At 31.9% G+C, this 20,793-nt stretch overlaps 2 protein-coding genes and 1 pseudogene across 2 annotated transcripts; all 3 read right to left on the bottom strand.

Moving 5' to 3' along the window:
* On the bottom strand, positions 1,212 to 9,104 carry LOC104767335 (annotated as a pseudogene).
* On the bottom strand, positions 13,376 to 14,962 carry LOC104767336 (putative FBD-associated F-box protein At5g56390). The gene is made up of 6 exons (XM_010491374.1): positions 14,917 to 14,962; positions 14,434 to 14,504; positions 14,177 to 14,373; positions 14,002 to 14,095; positions 13,756 to 13,911; positions 13,376 to 13,627 (listed from the first exon to the last, which is right to left on the bottom strand). The coding sequence occupies exons 1-6, from the start codon at positions 14,960 to 14,962 to the stop codon at positions 13,376 to 13,378; spliced, it is 816 nt and encodes a 271-aa protein (XP_010489676.1).
* On the bottom strand, positions 14,873 to 18,476 carry LOC104764204 (formin-like protein 11). Its single transcript, XM_010487693.2, has 4 exons — positions 16,472 to 18,476; positions 16,186 to 16,376; positions 15,882 to 16,117; positions 14,873 to 15,792 (listed from the first exon to the last, which is right to left on the bottom strand). The coding sequence occupies exons 1-4, from the start codon at positions 17,986 to 17,988 to the stop codon at positions 15,058 to 15,060; spliced, it is 2,679 nt and encodes an 892-aa protein (XP_010485995.1). The 5' UTR covers positions 17,989 to 18,476; the 3' UTR covers positions 14,873 to 15,057.

The raw sequence follows: 20,793 nt of genomic DNA on the forward strand, positions 1-20,793 counted from the left end.
AATTTTGCTTCCACGAATGGCTAAGGAAGACGAATAAGAACATGAGGCTACTCTACTGAGGAGCCATGACGAGCATATAAGGCGACACACTCCCAATAGACTCGTGTGATTGGATCTGCAATAAAAAAAGATGAGTGAGGCTACAATAGAATAAACATGCACAGATCGATCAAAAAGAGAAGGGTAAAACAAAAACAAATTCTTATCGACCAAAAAGAGAAGGGTTTACTAGAGAAATCTTTCTTGTTCATGGTCGAGACTTTTTTTCTCATTTAGAGGAGGAGGAACAAGATGTACAAAGGATCTAGAAGATCCACGAATTTGTATGTTATATTTCCTTATTATATAGATATGAAAATATTTAATTCTATCTTATATAGTTTAGTAAATTATTCTATCTATGTTAACATATGTAACGCACAGCTGGTTATTAAAGTCAGTATATAATATTTTTGATTTTTTTTCTAAACACTTATGTGTCACTCAGTCAACCTTCAAAGTAACATTGGTTCGAGGGATGAAAACCACCTTAGCTTGATACTCAACTAACTAGAGGTGCATCATGAGGAGTGTGAGTCAGACTCTCTAGCAGCAAAAGTGATGTAGTACTTTGTCCTACCACCTCGGTTGAAATTCGCCCTCGAGATATGTGGTCCAACTTCACATTCAATCCCTAGAAAGAAACAACGTACAAGCAAAACATGTGAAACCATACGTACCCTTTTATATAGGTGCGGGACTTGGTCTGCAAAGGATTGGATACTATTTGTGTGTTTACAGACCATGCAGCCTTAGCTTGATACTCCACTAATGGTGCATCTGGAGACTCGAACTCTCTTGCAGTAAAGGTAATGTAAAGTTTTGTGTATAATTTAGTTTAACAAATATATAATCTTATATAATAAAAAATCTTACCAATGTGAGTTTTTGTATTATTTTAATGTTTTCACTGAGTTTGAAAATTTTGAAGATGTAATTACTCAATTAATCTATACTTGTTAGTTTGGTCTGTCTCCACTAACCACTTTTTAGATACAAATAAAAATGTGGACGCTCCAAGAAAAATACAAGACCACAATATAATTAGAAGTAACATATTGTTTAACAGATATAAAAGCCAAAGAAAATATTTAGAGATACGTTGCCAAAAAAAGGACCAAACAGATAAGTATATATTACGCTATTTATATATTTGAAATAATGTCGTCAACATCTACTTCAAGGTCAACTCAAATCTGATACTATATATTGAGGATTTCTTACTATGTATTTATAACCTTCATAGCAGAAGATAAGAATTGGAGTAAGTACGAATCTCAATCAACGAGATAAACTTAAGCGACATTCAGAAAGCAGCCTTGTGAAATTCTTCAACTGCTTTCTTCCATCACCTCGGCTACCTCGTTCACTTGATCTCTTTCAACTGTTAATCGTAAGTTGTTAGGCAAAACGAACCAGCGATAATTCACCATATCTCTATGCACCATTTCCATCATTTTACGAGATAACAATCAGAGTGGTCGTCTAACCTAGTGTAGAAGCGACATTGTTTCATACACTCCACAATCAAGCTAAAGCAGAAGAGTCTCACAAATAATATTTGCCATGTCGATAAGACAAAACCAGAAGATCACATGTGTCAACCAAACCCTAGAAGTAGATAAAATTTAGTGAAGTTGTGGTTACTTCACTGAATGGTGTCTCTATTCTAGTCATTTAATTTACAAAACTACAACATGTTGAGATCTGAATAGGAGAGGTGAAAAAGATACCGATTTTTGGTGGAGAAGTGGGTCTGCAAAGGATGGGATAAGTAATGCGAGCAGACCAAGCCACTTTAGCTTGATACTCGACTAGAGGTGCATCAGGAGAGTCAGACTCTCTAGCAGCAAAAGTGATGTAGTACTTTGTGCAGCCCCCTGGATTGAAATTAGCCCTCAAAACATGCTCGAGAATCACATTTAATCCCTGGGAAACAAATAGAGACAATTTAAGAATGGCTTATCATATATATCCTAACAACACTTGGAACTCTGAAAGGCCCAAACTAGAGACTAGAGATTAGAGAGAGAGAGTTGGCTTGCTCTTACCTTTTCTTTGTTATATTTGTCAAGACAAAGGGATACCATGTTTGCTAGGAACTGACGAACTGTGATACCTCGACGCATTTTTTTATCAAGACCCGGGACTGTAGCAATCCCAGCCCAGCAACAAGGTGGGAATTTGTCACATGCCTCGAAAAAACCCTAAAAAAACAAAACAAAACAAAAATTTGGATACGTTGTTATAAATAAAACAAAAGACTCAAAATTCGATGAAAAGGATGATGATGAGACCACCTTGGTTTCGATGACCATGCGACTTTTAAAACGGGCTTTCTTCTCGAGTTCCTTGTCCGTATACTCCTCACTATTCTCAGAGGAATGATACTCCCGTCCATCGAAGCTATCCTTATCCCATTCCAAATAACTATCCTCCTCCTCCTCCTCTTCTTCCTCCTCCTCTACACCTTCTTCTATGTCGACTTCGTTTTCACCGGGATCCTCCTCCAGGTTCGTTGTTTCGACCTTGCGCTTCCCCAACAAAGAAGAGCCTACGCCGGTGGAAATTTCCATGGGCTCCGTCGGTTGGGAAGATCCATCCTTCGTATCGCCGTCGCTTGATTTGGTGGGAGTCATGCCCCGATTATACCCTTTTCAATTCAATTTTGGGGTTTTTTCTAAGAGCAAAGCCAAACGCACGCATAGATTAAAAAGTAAAACCCCTGCAAAATACTAATCTATATAATAATAACAATCTGAAAAAATGCCACCAACAGTCGCAGTTTTTTGTTGCACCTTTTCGTAATATATTATATATATATATGACAAAAAATTCCAACAGTTGCATCTCTCTAAAAAGTTGTGTCTCTTAAATGTATAGTTGTGTCTCTTACAAACAGTTGTGTCTATTCAAATGTTCACATCTATATAAATTTTTATATATATGACTTTTCATCAATGTATACAAATTTTATTTATTTTATATTTTTAACAGAAAATTTCAACGGTTGTGTCTCTCTAAAGAGTTGCGTCTTTTAAATGTATAGTTGTGTCTCTTACAAATAGTTGTGTCTAATCAAATGTTTACATCTTTATAAATTTATATATAAGTGACTTCTCATCATTGTATTCAATTTTTTTTTTATTTTATATTTTTGACAGAAATTTTTTACAGGTGCATATCTCTAAAAAGTTGTGTCTGTTGAATATAGAGTTGTGTCTTTTACAAACAGTTGTGTCTATTCAAATGTTCACATCTTTAGAAATCTATATATAAATAACTTCTCATCATTTTATTCAAATTTTCTTTATATTTGAATTAGTTAAAAGATAATTTGTTAGAAATGACAATTTCATCAGTGTGAAAAATTTATTGCAGTTTGATATGTTTTGTTAATCGTTGTAATATTTAATTATATTCAGTCTCTAGGTATACAACCATCTATTCATCGAGAGTTGTCATTTTCTATTGGTATCAATCCAAACCGAAATTTTTGTTTTTAGCTGTTAAAAAATGTGGTTCAAGTTGGGTTTTCAGAAAATGAGAGCATATTGGCTCGTATATTTTTTTTTGTCACAAGTAAATATATATATATATATATATATATATATATATATATTTGTCTACTCCATGCTTTTTGATTAGAAAACTAATTGTATTATAGAAAACAATATGAATTTCTATATTTCTATTTAAAAAAAAAAATCTGATTATGAAATATCAAGGTAAACATAAAAATAAAATTTCACAGTTTGTTTTAGTATATTTTATACAGTTGGGAATATTCAGTTTATTGGGAGATGGATAACTAGTGATCCACAGAAAGATTGACGGTTGAGATGATTGTCCAATAAATTATCTTGAAGACAAATACTTATCTACAATTTCATATAGGTTAAGGGAATTTGTATATTTATTTCTAGTCATAACACACTCAATTTGAAATCTTAATAACAAAAGATATTTAATATAAAATATTATAAAAGTTTGAAAAAGTTTTGGATTATGACTGCCAAAAAAAAGAGGAGCGTGTGAGAGCAATGAATCCGGCCGTCTGTGGCCGACCATCTTCCTTAAACGCGCACATTGTGATGCTACATCATACACCTAAATATTATTGTTATAAGTTCTAACTATTATTGTTCCCCTCTAATATTTATTATATTATTTATTTATGTGTGATTCGGGATAATTAACAAGCATCTTATGCGGAGAAAAATTAGTAATAAGTAGATTCAATATTGGATTAACCATGTATATATAATCTATTATAATTGGCAAAAAATTTAATGACTATAGGTTGTTTTATATAAAAATATGTTTCACTATAAAACGATAGTTGTTTGTATTACATATACATTTACAACTAGGTGATACCCCATGTTACAGCACGAAATTATATATTTTGTTATTTACTTTTTTTTTGTATTTTTGTAATGAAGTTTTTTATTTTGACTTATTTTATTTGTTTATATATTGTTTATTTGTATATTTGGGGTTATACAGTAAATTGAAAATCCTAATAGAATAAGTAGTTTATAGAATGTAGCTTTTCACGGAAACAGACACACCACAATATTGGATAGTAGTTTTGTAAGAGAATAGACATTCCGCAATATCAGATAGCAGTTTTGTAAGAGGATAGACACACCGCAATATCGGATAGTAGTTCTCTAAGAGGATAAGTTTTTCTTTATTTTGGTTTGTCGTCGAAATAGGAGAAGTTGCTTGTTAAATTTTAGTATGAGATATTTCAATGGTTATGAACTATTGTATTTATAGTGAGATTATGTATTTTAGGTTATCATTCAGAAGTGAATATTTGATATATCAAATCTCAGCAAAATTGTAAAAAAACCAATTTAATTTATATTTTGACAAAAATACATTTTTTAACGGATTTAACTCAAATTTTTTTTATATTTTAAAATTTTTAAGCGTAAAAATATTAATATTACTTAAATATTTTATAGACTTTAAATATATTATAATATTTTAAACTTTCGACGGAGTTCAAACATTTATAATAATTTAAACATTCTATAAAATTTTAAGTATTTATAATATCTTAAACTTTTTTAAAAACGTAAATATATTATAATATATTTACTTTTTAAAAGTTTAAATATGCTCAAATATAGAACCAAATTAAACTATTAACTTTGGATACCTGATAAATCAAACTTCTTACTCATTTGCACTCAAAACATGTTAGTCATATATTTATAGTGATTATGAACCATATTCCGAAATATTTAGTCGATGTGGGATATACATTACACCTTTTCTGTAAATTAGATTACAACTTTACGTATATATAATATCTGTTTTTTTTATTCTTTTCATCTATACTAATCTAAGTTATTACTATAATTTCGTTAAGGAAATATTGAAAAATCTAAACTAAATGATCATTTGGTTTATTTAATTGTATTAAGTTGATTTGTTGTTTCCGTAAATATCTCACAATATAAAACCAAATCAAAGAAGTTTACATATATATATATATATATATACAATTTCGTATTTAATTTATTGATTATTTAGGAAGCAAAAAAGTCTCAATTAATAAGTATATATATGTCGATCTCTAATACAGAAATCTTTTATATATGGTAGTCCTATATATTAGGAAATGCATATATATATATATATATATATATATAATACATAATCCTAAATTTCAGCATTTAATACATAATATATATATATATATATATATTATGTATTAAATGCTGAAATTTAGGATTTACAAATGGATCTAACGGGTAAATTATTTTTCATATAATAATTCTTTGTTTTCTGTAAATTATTTGGTGGGCAAAATTCTTAAATATTTTTAAATATTGTTTTTCAGAAATATGTGAGAAATTTATAACTGAAAAAGAGAAAAAAAAAACAAAAGATAAAGGCAGAATATATAAGTCAAATATCATTTTTGGGATAACACAAACTATTAAAAAGATTTCATAGTTATTTTAGCTTTTGTTCATTTTGTTTTGAAATATAGGAAAGGAAAGAAAAATCGTAATTTAATTATATTTAAAATTTATTCAGGTTTGTATGTTAGGTAATATCAAATCGGCAATTATTGTTACCAAAAATAAAACTAAATTTAATATGTTTACATATATAAGTTTTTGATTGTCCGATTTTGATGGTAACAAATTTACTTAAATAAATTTTAATTTAAATTCAGTTGTTTGAATCACAAAATTTTCCTTTTTAAAGATTATTTGTAAAGATCGAATATCGGTAATTAAGGAAATATCCAAATTTTTGGTAATTAAAATTTATGATTTTCATTTAAATACCTTAAAGAAAAATGAAATCAGAATGTTTGCCTATAACGAATAACTCTGTTTGGTATCTTAAATAACTAATCTTGAATGAAATAATAATATATTGGATCCGAAAAAGATTAATCTGGAGTACAAACAGATCCACAAGTTTTTTTCCTTCTGTTGTCGGATATTTTAGGATCCGCGTCCCGACCCATAATTTTTTTAAGTGATCGATCGAGGGTATAATGGTCATTTGTCAAAAACGAAACTATAGGTTAGTTAGATTAAATTTTGTGATTTTCTAATCATTTTTAATGAAAAAACTACCAAAACCAAGTCATGGTCCATTTTGAGTCTAAAGAGTATTTCTGCTTTACTAGTATAGATACTGCCTTTATGAAAATAGATGTATTCTTTTTTATATGAATATATATAACTGATTTTTGATTCAAATAAATAAATATATGATAATTTTCTGTTTAGTTATATTCAAATTTGAGAGGATTGGTAATTTTCTTACTGATTGACTGAATAGTAATATTTACATTCATTTTTTATGAAGTAAAAACTGAATTTTGAAATAGAAATATGTTGGAGTTATGCTAAAAAATATTTAAAATAATTAATAGAAATTAATTTAAACAAATCATTATGTCAATTTAAGAATGGTCCTCAATTAGTATTTTTTAATATTTGTAATTTATTATATGATTATTAAAGAAATTTATAGTGTTTATACAATGTATTTATAATTTTATCATTTAAAAAAACAAAAAAAAATTAAAAAATATAATCATTTACATATCATATTTGACTACAAGAGAATAAGTTGTAACGATTCACAAAATATACAAAAATATGACTGTAAGGTTAAGAAAAGAAGACATGATTGTAGATTTCATTTATTCATTTTTCGGAAATTGAAAAATATTTTATAAAAAAATTACGACGAAAATATATAGATAAAATGTTACATTGAAAAGATGCGAACGAAAGATTAAGACGAATAAAGGTGAATGAAATAACACGACTGCAATGTTATCTCATGGCAGTTGATCGTAAAAATTTGTTTAATTTGATGTGTGTAGTATTGATAATAATTTATTTAATCATATGCTTGTTAAGATTATTTTTTAAGGAATATTTTTCAATAAAGATATAAAGAATGTTTCAAAAATTTGTATGTTTTTAAATTTTTTATTAAATAGTTTATGAATAGCAATAGTTTAATAATTAAATTTAATTAAAAAATTTTTGTAATAAATATTTTACTAAAATGAGTTCCCCGCGATATCGCGGGGCTCCATACCTAGTAATTATAATAGTACTGTGTCATTATAATTTATAAGAATTGAATTGCATGCATCATGTCATACATGCTTTATTTTGCATAATGCTTTTTTTTTTTTTCTTTTAAATCCTTCCGGTTTCATATGATACGAATAGTAAGTACTACTTCTCAAATTGTTTGTTGCTTCATCAAAGGGCTTATGTAGATTGACGTGTATTCGCATGTTTGATATATATGGTTACACCGTATACATACGCTGATAATAAGTAATAACATAGTTTCTTTTGGAGTCAATAGCAAATATATTGAATTCCCATACTCACTAGCATATACATTTTAGGTCTTTTCGTGCATCATGAGGAGTGAGTCAGACTCTCTAGCAGCAAAAATGTAGTACTTTGTCCTGCCCCCTCGGTTGAAATTCGCCCTCAAGATCTGTGGTCCAACTTCACATTCAATCCCTAGAAGGCTAGAAAGAAACAGCGTACAAGCAAAACATGTGAAACTATATGTACCCTTTTATATAGGTGCCGGACTTGGTCTGCAAAGGATTGGATACTTTTTGTGTTGTACAGACCATGCAGCCTTAGCTTGATACTCCACTAATGGTGCATCTGGAGACTCGGACTCTCTTGCAGCAAATGTAATGTAAAACTTAGTCATCGACCCTGGGTTGTAATTTGCCCTCAAGATATGATCCAGTTTCACATTCTTTTTCTACAAACAATAAAACTTTATTAGATATATAACTGGGAATCCCAGCCAGAAAACTAGAGCAGAGGCAATAAATAGAAAAAGTGATCTACTACTTGCCTCATCTTCGTTGTAGCGTTGGAGACAAAGAGATGTCAACTTTTCGCAGACCTCACGGATGGTGAGGCCTAACATAGCCGGCTCGTCCAGATCTCCGAGCGAAGCAATTCCAGGGGTATAAACGTAAGGTGGGAACTTGTCAGAATTCTCAAAGAAACCCTAAACCCAACAAAACCAGACGTGGTTAACAAGATACCCTAAGACTAAAACTAGAATATTGCCGAATTTTAAGAGACAAAAGAGGAAAATTATGACACGACGACAAAGGATGATACCTTGGTTTCGATGAGCTGGCGTTTATAGTGACGGCACTGCTCCTCAAACTCCTTATCCGAATACTCCTCACCCAGATTAGGGGACTCATACTCCCGGCCGTCGAAGCTATCATAACCCCACTTGGGCTCTCTATTCTCCTCATTCCTGTAACTCTCTCCGTCGTCACCTTCTTCCTCATCTAATTCGTCACTATCCTCGTCTAATTCGTTTTCTTCGACACCATCCTCGTCAGCTGTTTCCTCGCTTTCACCGGAATCCTCAGGGTTGGGAGTTTCGGCCCTGCGCTTCCCCAATAACGATAAGGCAACAACGCCGTTGGAAGTTTCAATGGGCTTCTTCAGTTCTAGGTCGCTCGAAGATCCATCTTTCACCTCGACGTCGCTTGATTTTGGAGCCATGTCAAGTATCGAACAAACCCTAACTATATCCTTGAAGTCAGTTTGGTATTTTCTAAGTAGACCACACAAGTAATACTATGTTCTAAAGCATCGTTAAGTTGGTATATATATGGTAATTAATATACTGGTTAAAATTGCAATCGGTCAAATCAAAGTCCCTAATTTTATGGTCAAGCCTCTTGGGTTTGATTTGATTGGGCTTGGTTATACGAAAATAAGGTTGAAGAATTGAGATGTGTCTAAATGTGCATGTGGCTTGCTTTCATTGGCCAATTATTTGTCTAGTTAAGCCTTCAGAAAACTCATTTAATACAAAAGATTTGTGTATTAAATTTTAGAAATATATAATCTTATTAATGTGAGTTTACATTAAAAAAAAAAAAAAGTAAAACTTATCAATGTGAGGTTTTGTATTATTTTTTAAATGTTCACTTAATTTTAAAATTTTGAAGATGTAATTACTCACTTATTTATTAGTTTGGTTTGTCTCCACTAACCACTTTTTAGATACAAATAAAAATGTGGATGTTCCAAGAAAAATACAATACCACAATTTAATTAGAAGTAACAGATTGTTTAACATATATAAAAAGCCAAAGAGAATATTAAGAGATTCGTTACCAAGAAAAAGAAGGACCAAACAGATATATATTTTAATTATAGGCTATTTCCTATTTAGTTTGATATTTTTAATAGTACTATATATTGAGGATTTCTTACTTTTTTTTTTTTTTTTTTTTTTTTTTTTTTTTTTTTTATACCCTTGAGGATTTCTTACTATGTATCAACTTTTTAGATTTTCTAGTCTATCAACTTTTACGTACATTGTTCTCTATAAAAAGCGATGGAGATTAGTTAGTTTATCCTTATCACTAAGCAAAATATACTGTAACATTTTTCTTTGGAGAATGAAAAGCGTTTCCTTTCAACTTCTGTTATTGGTTTCTCTTCTTCTTGTTTTTCGTAAGTGAATTAGCTTTCCAGCTTTTTAAAGTTTCAAATTCTTTAATTACTTTCTTAACCTCGCCTGAAATTAAACTTAATTATTGTTTGTATATTGACGTACTAACTGATCCTTATCACATCCTGAAGGATATCATTTGGTGCAAGGTAAGCCAAGGGATTTTTACGACAAACCTTGCAATCCAATGGATCCACATTGCGGAAAACCTTGTAATCCGGAGAATCCAAATTGTAGAATGGATACAGAAAGAGTCGATGTGAATTATTACGACAAACCTTGCAATCCATATGATCCAGGCTGCGATAAACCTTGTAATCCAGAGAATCCAAATTGCTGAAAGAAACAAGGCGTTGATGGGAAAAAGAAGCAGTAATAATGGTAGCGATGGAAATTTATGTTATAAGAAATGTGAATGTCTAGTAAAACTTATTTATTGAATAAAACGTGTTTTATCCAAATGTTTTTATCAATAAGATCTGGTTATATATATGCGCCCCAACCAGACTTGTATAAGAACCATAATTATGGAATTGGGGATAGGTAGAAACAAACAAACCCTTTTATAGTAGTGTAGGAATTAGTCCTTGGCTACCTCTTTCCATTGATCTCCCACCATCTCTATGTACCATTGCCACTATTTACGAGATAGATAGCAATCAGATGGGTTAAGTAGTCATCTAACGAAGTCTAGCGATCACTTTTTTTCATACCCCACTATAAAGCTAAGCATGATGAGATTCGAGAAGACAAAAACAAAAAGATGCATGTGTTAACAGTGTTGCCAAACCATAAAAGTATATAATATTATTATTATGGGATATGCCTGCATATGATCAAGTAAAGTGTGTTTTCTTCACAGAATGGTGTCTCTCTTCTAGCCATTTAATTTAATTTACAAAAGTGAAGTATGAAGAAAAAGCTAGAAAAAATGAATCAAAACAAGTTGAAATCTAAATAGGAGAGGTGAAAAAGATACCCATTTTTGGTGGCGGACTTGGTCTCAAAGGATGATAATTCACTTATACTGTTATACATATAAGTAAAATTAATTCTAAACTAACTAATCAGAAATATTGTATAAGTGAATTCGAAAATAATTCTTCTCATAACGGATGATACGAATACGATTAAACTTCAGAAATCCTGAGTTTGAAATTTTTTCAACTTTGGAGAAGAGGACAAACCAAAATATTACAATGTAAAGGGCATGTTTATAGGGAGATCTGTTTAGGGTGTTCTTAGAGTATAGAGTATAAATATTGTGAAAATAATGTAAGATCAGTAGTTAAGAACTTTTGTTAAGAAGTTAGTTATTGACAGAACATGTTTAAGATCTTAATATTTAATAATATAATATTCTTATAGAAATTTAAAAATGTTTAATAAATACATAGATTAATATTTAATAAAAAATTTAAGAATGTTTAATACTTCCTTTGTTTCGCAAAGAGTGTTATTTTGACAAAATGCACACAAATTAAGAAAATTGTTTAAATTTCTGTTTTACCCTTTATAAATACACTAAAAAAAAATCTCTTTCTAATTAATAAGCTCAAATAATAGGGATAGAAAAGAAATTTAATCTTAAAATTTGCATTGGAAACCAAAATGACATTCTTTTTGTAACAAGAAAAAAGTGTTAAAATGACACTCTTTGTGAAACAGAGGGAGTACTATTTAATAATATAATGTTTATTAATATTCTTAAACATATTACAGTTATATAAATTTATAAAATAACATTTTAATTACAAACTTATAAAACTTTTACTAAAATTCAAAATACAATGCCAAATTTTTATTTAACCAAAAAAAACATTGTAAATAAAATTTAGAAAAAAACAAACAAACATATTACTTAATATTAAACAAGACAAACATTTTATTTAATTAATACATAGATTAATGTCCAAATTTATTTCATCCTACTATATTAATTGAGAAGTACAAAATTAAAAGTAACCCTGAAAATTGTAAACAATTACATACAATTGCCATTACAGATTGTTAAATAACTGGTAAAATCTTAGAGGGTATAAAGGATAATTATCATTATTATCATTAATTGTTTTAATTGTTGTTAATTGTTTTAACTCCTAAAAACATGCATAAAAATCGATTATAGTGGGATAAAATAACTGCTAAAATCTTTGACGTATAAAAGATTATTATTATTATTGTTAATTGTTAATTATGGCTTCATAATCAATTGTTTTAAATCCTAAAAACATGCATAACAATCGATTATAGTGCGATACAATAACTGGTAAAATCTTTGAGGTATAAAAGATTATTCTTATTATTATCCTACTATATTAATTGAGAAGTACAAATATGAAACTAATCTTAAAATGTGTAAAAAATTACATTCAATTTCCATTAGAAAAACTTAATTAAGATTAATTAATTAATTAAATATAATTAATAAAAAACGAAAATTGGGGACACATAAACTAAAATAAATTGTAGAAAAGTAATTAAAAAAAATTATTAGAATCAAAACTAATTTGTCCTTAAGAAAAATAAAAGCTAAAATTTTAAAAATCTAATCGAATAAAATCTATATAACCACTAATTTTATCAAAAAAAAATTCTAGCACAGGTTAAATTTTTTTATCAAAAATCTAATCAAATAAAATATATAACAGTTTGCTTAGATTTAAAAATTAATAAACAAAAAAAAGATATAGATATAGTATCTTATCTATTTAAAAAAAATATATATTTTTCTTTTAGCTACCGTTCTTTAGGAAAATAAAACTAAGTTGAGGTTTCAATATATTAATTACTTGAAGGTGCTTATTACAAACAAAAAATGGAAGTCACAGAAAGAAAAACAATAAATGTTGTTTTCAAAAAGTTTTTTCAGAAGCTTCACTAGCTATATTTATTTTTTTACATGTTAGTTATATATTTTTAATTACTTCACAAGTATAGCAAATATTGCATTTAATTGATAAATGTTTAAACAATTTTATTCATTACATGCAAATGTTATATTGAAAGTTTTCAATAAACATTTATAAAATACAAAAATTTTAATATAAGCAAACCGAATTTTTAAACTCTTATATATAACATAATAACAAAAAAAATATTACAAATTTTCATCAAAAGAAAAGTTCAGTCCGCTGTTTTCCGCGGGTTAATACCTAGCATATTATCAATCAAGACACGTCACACAAATTAAGTAATATGCCTATAAACATGGCCTAACAACATTGCAAAAACAAGATCAAACTCACAAAAGACAAAAGTTGTTGTTTTTCTCCTTCCTCGGCACAAGATAAGACTACGACATAAGAAGCTATAGAGCAATTGTAAGCTCACATGCTCTTGAACCCCTGGTTGCAAATTCCAATTCGTCAAATATTTGTTGTTTGCCAAGGCTTGCCTTTGAGAAAGGGCAGACAGTTGCGGTCACTAATCGTCTTGCATTCTTCAAGATATAAATAGCCACTTCTTTTTGAAATTTTGTTCCGTCATAGTCTGTCCACTCAAAGGTTTTGAGATTGTACAACAAACATTCAGGAGCACAACTCGGCTCAATCCAGCAAACCTTTAAGTCAAAATCCAACAAATGATACACTGGTTTAGACTAGACCTAGATCTAAACCGGAAACCAAACATATAAAATAGAGAAATTTTCACTCTCAGGGGCAATAATGAATGTACACCGGTACGTACCTTTTCCCCAGCGTCCTGTATCCTATCAAGCTTGAGAATCTGTAATATAGGGGAATGTTGGAGCACATGTACAAGCTCCTTCGACCAGTCCTCACAAATTCCGCAGAACTCCAAACATACAAGCTGAAAGAAAACGCTACGAATAGGATACTCAGCCTACAAATGAAACACATGTAATTAATATGATGACAAAGTTAAAATCAGAGACGGTACTTTGCAAGTGTGTTAGAACTAAAATATATGAACAAAACCAGAGGAGAAGAACGAATTACCATATAATCTAAGGTTAGAGACAGACGTTTTACAAAGGTAAGAGATTCCCAACCATTCCATTTGGTTCCTATAAGATGCAAAGAAATGAGAATGTATCACAAACCGATTATAGTGATTAGCGCTATAAACTATGTTGTAAACCCATAACCTCAAAAGGGAAGGCACATTAATGGTGAAAGTATCCACATTGTCGTCCCTACAACTTTGTACAATCAAATTTTCAAGAACAGGGGAGCTAGATATAAGCCTGACGAAAGATTCCTCATCTGCGTACCTCACACGATCAACGCACAAGGTTTTGAGGGATTTAAACCTAACCGTACAAGGAACTTCCAAAAGAATCACCTGGTGGAGATCCAAGGTCTTGAGGGTTTCAAGACTAAACAAACTAGTCGGTCAACAGACTGAAGTAGTCCATGACAAGAATTCCAAAGCTTGCTTTGTGTCACGACAAAAGGAACCTCTAAGATTAGAACCTGGAAACAAAACAAAAGAATAGCTAAATTAAGTTTGTGACATCATTAAAAGTGTATCAAGCTTTTCTGAAGCAACAGGAGGAGATATATCTGAGATTTGGAAGGAGACTAATGCACACTAACTTGTTCGTCATCGATTCGAACCCTAAATCCTCTTAACTGATTTTTCATTATATGATGCCCTTTATATCAAAACCCATTCTTGTATATTTTTTTATTTTTTTTTCAGTGATTTTAGGGATTCTTCTATTATCGATGTGAAAATTCAATTTAATCCATTTTTAAAAATAATTGTTAAAAATCATTTGTTAACATCAATACCATGAAACAAGAAGCATCGTCTCTCATGCTTTAAAACATATGATACATATTATTATACAAATCCATATATATCTTCCGACCTTCACATAACCTTCCATAGACTCAAAGTCTGATTCTTTATCCACAGAAAACCCCATAACCTTTCTCTGTTTATCAATAAACAACTCAACAAAATTCATATATATAAAAAAATCCTACAGAAACCAAAACAATCAAACATAGTCAGCATTACTTATCGAAACGGAGCCAGAGGGCTAGGGCTATTGGGAACCCTAAAACACCTCAATTCTCTACAAACATGATCCAACATCCCCAGGAAATCCCTTACAATCACAAAGATCCTCAATGGGTTCTTGTCATCTCCTCTCACATCCCCATGAAAATACTCTGCGATCTCTCCAACCCTCTCCATTATCCTCTTCTCGTCTTCCCTCAGCTCTTCCAAGCTCTTCTCTCCGTACCTCAAGAACGAGCTCATCGAACTTACGAATGCTTTGTTTTCTTCGTCCCCTTTCAGCTTCTCACTCGCTAGACACCTCAACTGCCCCAACCCGTCTCTCAGATTCGTTACCGAGATAAAAAGACCTTCGAGATCAATCGTTGCAGTCTTTTTCACGTTACGTAGCTCTGTATTTAGACCTGAGACGAGATCGAGTCCCATCCTTCTGTAGTCCTCCTCTTTCTCCTCAGGTGTTTGGTTCTTGTTTGATCTATGGTTCATGATCCGTCCCATGATGCTGTCTGAAACCCTGATTCCTTCAGACCGAGAGATCTCTTGTACAACGAAATGAAGCAGAGTGGTCTTTCCATCTGTGCCTTTTACATCAGAGAGCTTCAGCAGAGCATCGAGCTTGAAGGCTTTTGCACCACCGCGTATAGTTCCTACATTCATCCTGTTCCCAGTCTTTAGGACAGCTTCTAGAAGCTTTAAGAATAACCTGCTTGATTTAAGCTCCTTGCAAGCTTCCTAGTTAAGTTACTTTTTGTTAATTACCATAACTTGAAGTGCAAGAAATCAATAAATGAATGACAATAAGTAAACACTGTACGTAATACCTCAAGCATGGAGAAGGAGTTTCTGAGATGAACCACTTCATCTTCAAACGTTTCTCTATACAACATTGCTTCAGCTCTCTGAAACGCAAATGGAACTCCGACAAGAGCTCTGAGAAATTTCTCAGCCGATCCGAGCTCATCCACCGCTCCCTTGTAGCTAGACAGCTTCAATTCTTCTTCTTTAGTCGGCACCATCTTCACCAACGCTTCTAGTTGCTGTAAACACAAGCCTTCCCCTGCAAAAAGAGTATCTAAAATTAAGATCAAGTCCATGATGTGTCGATTTGAGTTGATCTTAGTTTACCTTTCCCCAAGGCAGAGCAGATTTGGTCCGCGGTTGCGTTTAAAGCTTTCAAGAGAATGGTAAAGTTCTGAAGTCTTTTAGGTTCAAGAAGATGTTTCCCTGGTGATGGGGTTTTGCTCTTCCCTTCCTCATTCTTCGTTGAGCTTTGCATTGTATATCCGAACAGTGACTCAATCATCTCTTCGTCTAATCTGTGTATCCACAAGACAACAACACATCAATCACACATTCTTGAAACACTTTTGATGATTGTGTCTCAAGGCTAAAAGAAAGTTGTAAAACTTACTCGAAAGAGCTTGTTCTGATCTTATCCCATACCATAGTCCGGTCTGGTGTAGCCCTGACTTTATCCCAATGAAGCGGCTTCAGTTTAGGCAATGGAGCTCCGTCTTTGCCTAATGGTCTACGCTCAGAAAAATCAAGAGACAATGGCGGTGGAGGCGTTTTGTTCATTCCAGCTACTTGAAGCTGTTGTGTGGGTAACGGTGGCGGCGGTGGTGGACGCGGTAGAGATTTAGAACCATCTTCTTGTGAATTTGGTACATTGATCGGCTTCGAGGAAGAAGCACAAATTTTTTCACATAACTGCGATGAAAGCGTCTGCAGATTAGTAGTGGTTTCTGTCGTAGACTGAGTGTGAAGACGTTTGTTTGTGAACTGCGGAAGCGGTGGAGGCGGTGGCGGTGGTGGTGGTGGCGGTGGTGGAGTAGAGATTCCGAAACCGTTCCCGGAACATTCAGGAATGTCCAATTTGTGTTCCGAGAAACGTTGAGAAGATCCAGTGATAACACTACCGGAAGCAGAAGAAGCATTTGACAATCTTGGATTTGAATGCTGAGAGGAGCCAACACCAACGGAATGAAAAGACTCATCATCGTCTGAAGTATCATCTCGTCCATTGATAACAACGACAGGAAGAGCAGAAACAGAGTTTACTGTTTGTTCATCATCAGTTTCGTGCACCGACACAATATCTTTACTAGCATTGTCCCAATCTTGTGAAAACTCTGTTTCAATACTTCTCTTTACCTCTTCTTCAAGCAATCCACCATTTTGATCGTTCGAATCAGTTTCTTGTACCTCTTTGACAGAGTTTTGTCTCTCCAAGTCGACTCCTAGTGAGTTTAAGTACAAGAAATCGAGAGTAGGGTTTACACTAACCTTCCTCGTCGAGCTCTGAGATTTACCCTTTTTACGCTTAAACGACGGCGTTTTACCGTTCTTCTTCCTTTTCCTGATTCTCGCGCAGAGACAGAACACTCCAACAACACAAACCACGAAACCGATTCCAGAAGCTGTAGAGACAACGACAGGTACAAGAATCCTCTTAAAGGTTCCTCCTTTCTCGTGTTCTCGCTTTTGAATCTCGTGTTGCTTCAATGGATGAGTCCGTTGAGGTAACGGACGACGGAGATGTGGAGGAATCGGCTGTGGAGGAGCAGGAGGATACGCCGGAGACTCGATAGGACCACCGCTTGGAAACGGAGACGGTGCCGGCGCCGGCCAAGGAGATAAAGAAGCAGACTCGGCGAGGGTTCTTCTCCGGGAAGTAGAGGGTTTAATCAAATCGAGTAAAGCTCGGAGCTTTTCCAAAACCCCAAGCTTGTTCTTCTTCTCTCCACCGTCTTCTCCGGCGTATTTACCGATTTGGGTCCGATACCTCTCACCGTGTTCCACCACTAAAACCTTCCAGTCATCAAGCTCTTTAGCATCAGCAACAATGCAAAAGAATCCAACTTTGCAGCAGTGTAACGATACCACAACTACAATGATCATAAGAAGAATCTGACGAAAAGAAACCATCTTTTTTGTTCTGTTTTGTTTTTTTTTTTACAGAGAAAAGATCTGAAAATAAAAACAAATCATCAAACTCTATAAATCACAAAAAGAAACCATTTATTAGAATAGACTCCAGTTTTTTTTAAGTTTTTTTATATTTTCTCTCCTTTCAGACTTAAATGCTACTCCAAGGAACCCCTGAACTCTGCAACTATAGTTGTACTGGTAATGGTAAACACACCCTCTTTCTCCATTAACTCCTCCTTACAGAAACAACAGTACTAATTTTGCTATTTATACACACCGTTTTAGGTAATGTCATAACTACATACATAAATTATTTAAAAAAAAAAAAAAAGATTGAACAAAGGAGCAAATGTCTATTTAAAACTTTGCAGAGTATTATTAATGCAGTGACAATCTTAAGCTTTTTTAGTTTAAAGTTTGTGAAAAAAAAACAGCTTTTTAGTTTAGTTTAAGGAAGAGACAAGAGAGATTAAAAAGGGAGAAAATCTAATAAGCAAGAGAGAGGATTGAAAGAACAAAGAAGCGTGAAGGTGTTGGTGTGAAGTGGGTCCTCTTATTGTTGGCACATTTGGCTTGTTCAAACCATTTGGTAATTTTACTGTGCAAGCTTTCTTTGTTCCTCTCAACCCACCATTGTTTAATGAGGCAAAATAGTAGTATAAAATAAAAATTAATATTCGTATTTATTGTATAGAATTTATTCTTGTGTTTGATATGAATGAATGTGTGTAATACACTTACCTAACAACATGTACGTATGATTCTCATTCATATGTTTGGATTTTGGACTTTTGGATATATATTGTCGTTTAATAGGTTTCGTAACAAAATATGCAACTTCACCTTATAAATTAAATTAATTTAACTGATGAATTCTTTTGATTAACCATTGATGGTATAAATTTGTTAAATAGGCAAAGGAAAACATAAAATTTCTGTATACAAAAATAAATATATCATTTTGTCTCTTTCAACATATCTTCTCAGTTCTAGAAAGACTATTTAGTCTTACTCGAAATTATTGTCATATGGGGATATATATATATATTTTTTGGTAAGGATATGGGGATAATTTTTGCTATAGTAACAAGAGGAGAAAATTCACCCTTATATAGACTAATCAAACATTTATTCTTACGGTTAAAAGTTTTCAGAATTATGATGTATATTAGTTCAATTAAAAAAAAAAACTACGGACTTAAATTGGATTCTGGTAAATCAGACCAGTAGGTGGGTGGTGACGAAGTAGGCAAAGTTCTCTATCCATAGGCACATTCTAAAGCTTCACAAAGTGAGATGGTTAGTTGTGAATCATAGTTTCACAATATAGGTCTCAAAGATTGTTTGGTAGGATTAGGATATGATGTTAATTTCGTTGAGTGACATGTTTTATTATTTTGATATGATGAAGGACTTTTAGAAAGCTAGCGTTTGGCTTTTGATTGCGCTTTTCAAGTGATCTACCAAATTGTATGACAATTAATTAGTATCCAACCAATTGCATGATGTGTTTACACTTTACAATGAAAGTAATATCGATATGAGGAGAGCTATATGATGGAAACATTTTTTTTACTTTTATTGTTTTAAAATGGTGTCAATGCAGAGGTTGAGAACTGTGTTTACAATCCAATCTATCACCCCAATAATAGAAAATATGGGTTATATATCAAAGTAGTAGATCTAAAGATTTACCACCATTGAGATATCGACTTGTTGGAATTTATATCAATAACATTTGTAATATATTGTTGTTTTCACTTTAACTATTCGGTTCATTTAACAACTTTGTGTCAGCAACTTTGACTTAAGTGGGGCCAAAGTTGTATGGACTTGTCTTAAACAATATTCAACGTATTTTATATTATGAGTTCTTGTATTGGAATATTATTATACATACTTTTTTAACTCTAATACTTTCTTAACTAATTAGTTTATGTACAATACACTGTACCGGAGATCACGTAATGCTACATGGAGGTGATTAGAATATTTTCGAATGTGGTCGTTACTTGTCAATCAAATAAATTAAGAAAGGAGTTTAGGAGCCAAGGATTATATAAGTCAACGTATCGAGAAGACCAATGAAAAAGAGTAGGAAAAAACATAATAGAGGGATGATATTTTGCTAAAGTATCTAACTTTCGTCATATATAAAAAGCTGATTGCAGAAAGTTACAACTTTTGTCTGCGTTTCTCAGAGTTATATTCAAAAGAGTGATTTATCAGTTGATGTTCTGTCTACATTTAGCATTTAAAAAAAAAAAAGAGAATCCGTATTTACAGAGAGTTGTTTGTACCTACTTTTGTCTTGAGAATAAAGTAAATAAATAGTTTGGAGAAACAAACAAAAATTAAATTACAAATATACTATGCCCATAAAATTGTCAGATTATATCACATGGGTAGTATAGCTCTTGAGGTTGATTGAAAAATTGTAGATTCCATTTGCGAGAGAGAAAAATAAAATAAAAAGACAAATATTCATTTTTTATTTTCCTTTTTTTACCGAAAAAATGAATTGAAATAATTGATTTTGCGGTGTGGGTAAAAATGAAAACAGTACAATTGCGAGATTTGTCTCTGTCACGCGACAAACATATTTCACAACTTATAAATTCTGTCCCGTAGACCTAATCAATGCCAATTAAAGGATACCCACCGAACTAGTCAATGACGTCACCATACAAGACTTTGGCCCAATTCACCTTGCCATTAAAAAGCCCATTATAGGCCCATTTAAATAAAACTTCATTCTCTCTCTTTTTTTTTTTTTTTTTTTTTTTTTTTTTTTTTTTTTTT

This window comes from Camelina sativa, chromosome 19 (genome assembly GCF_000633955.1).
Source record: "Camelina sativa cultivar DH55 chromosome 19, Cs, whole genome shotgun sequence".
Taxonomy (NCBI): Eukaryota; Viridiplantae; Streptophyta; class Magnoliopsida; order Brassicales; family Brassicaceae; genus Camelina; species Camelina sativa.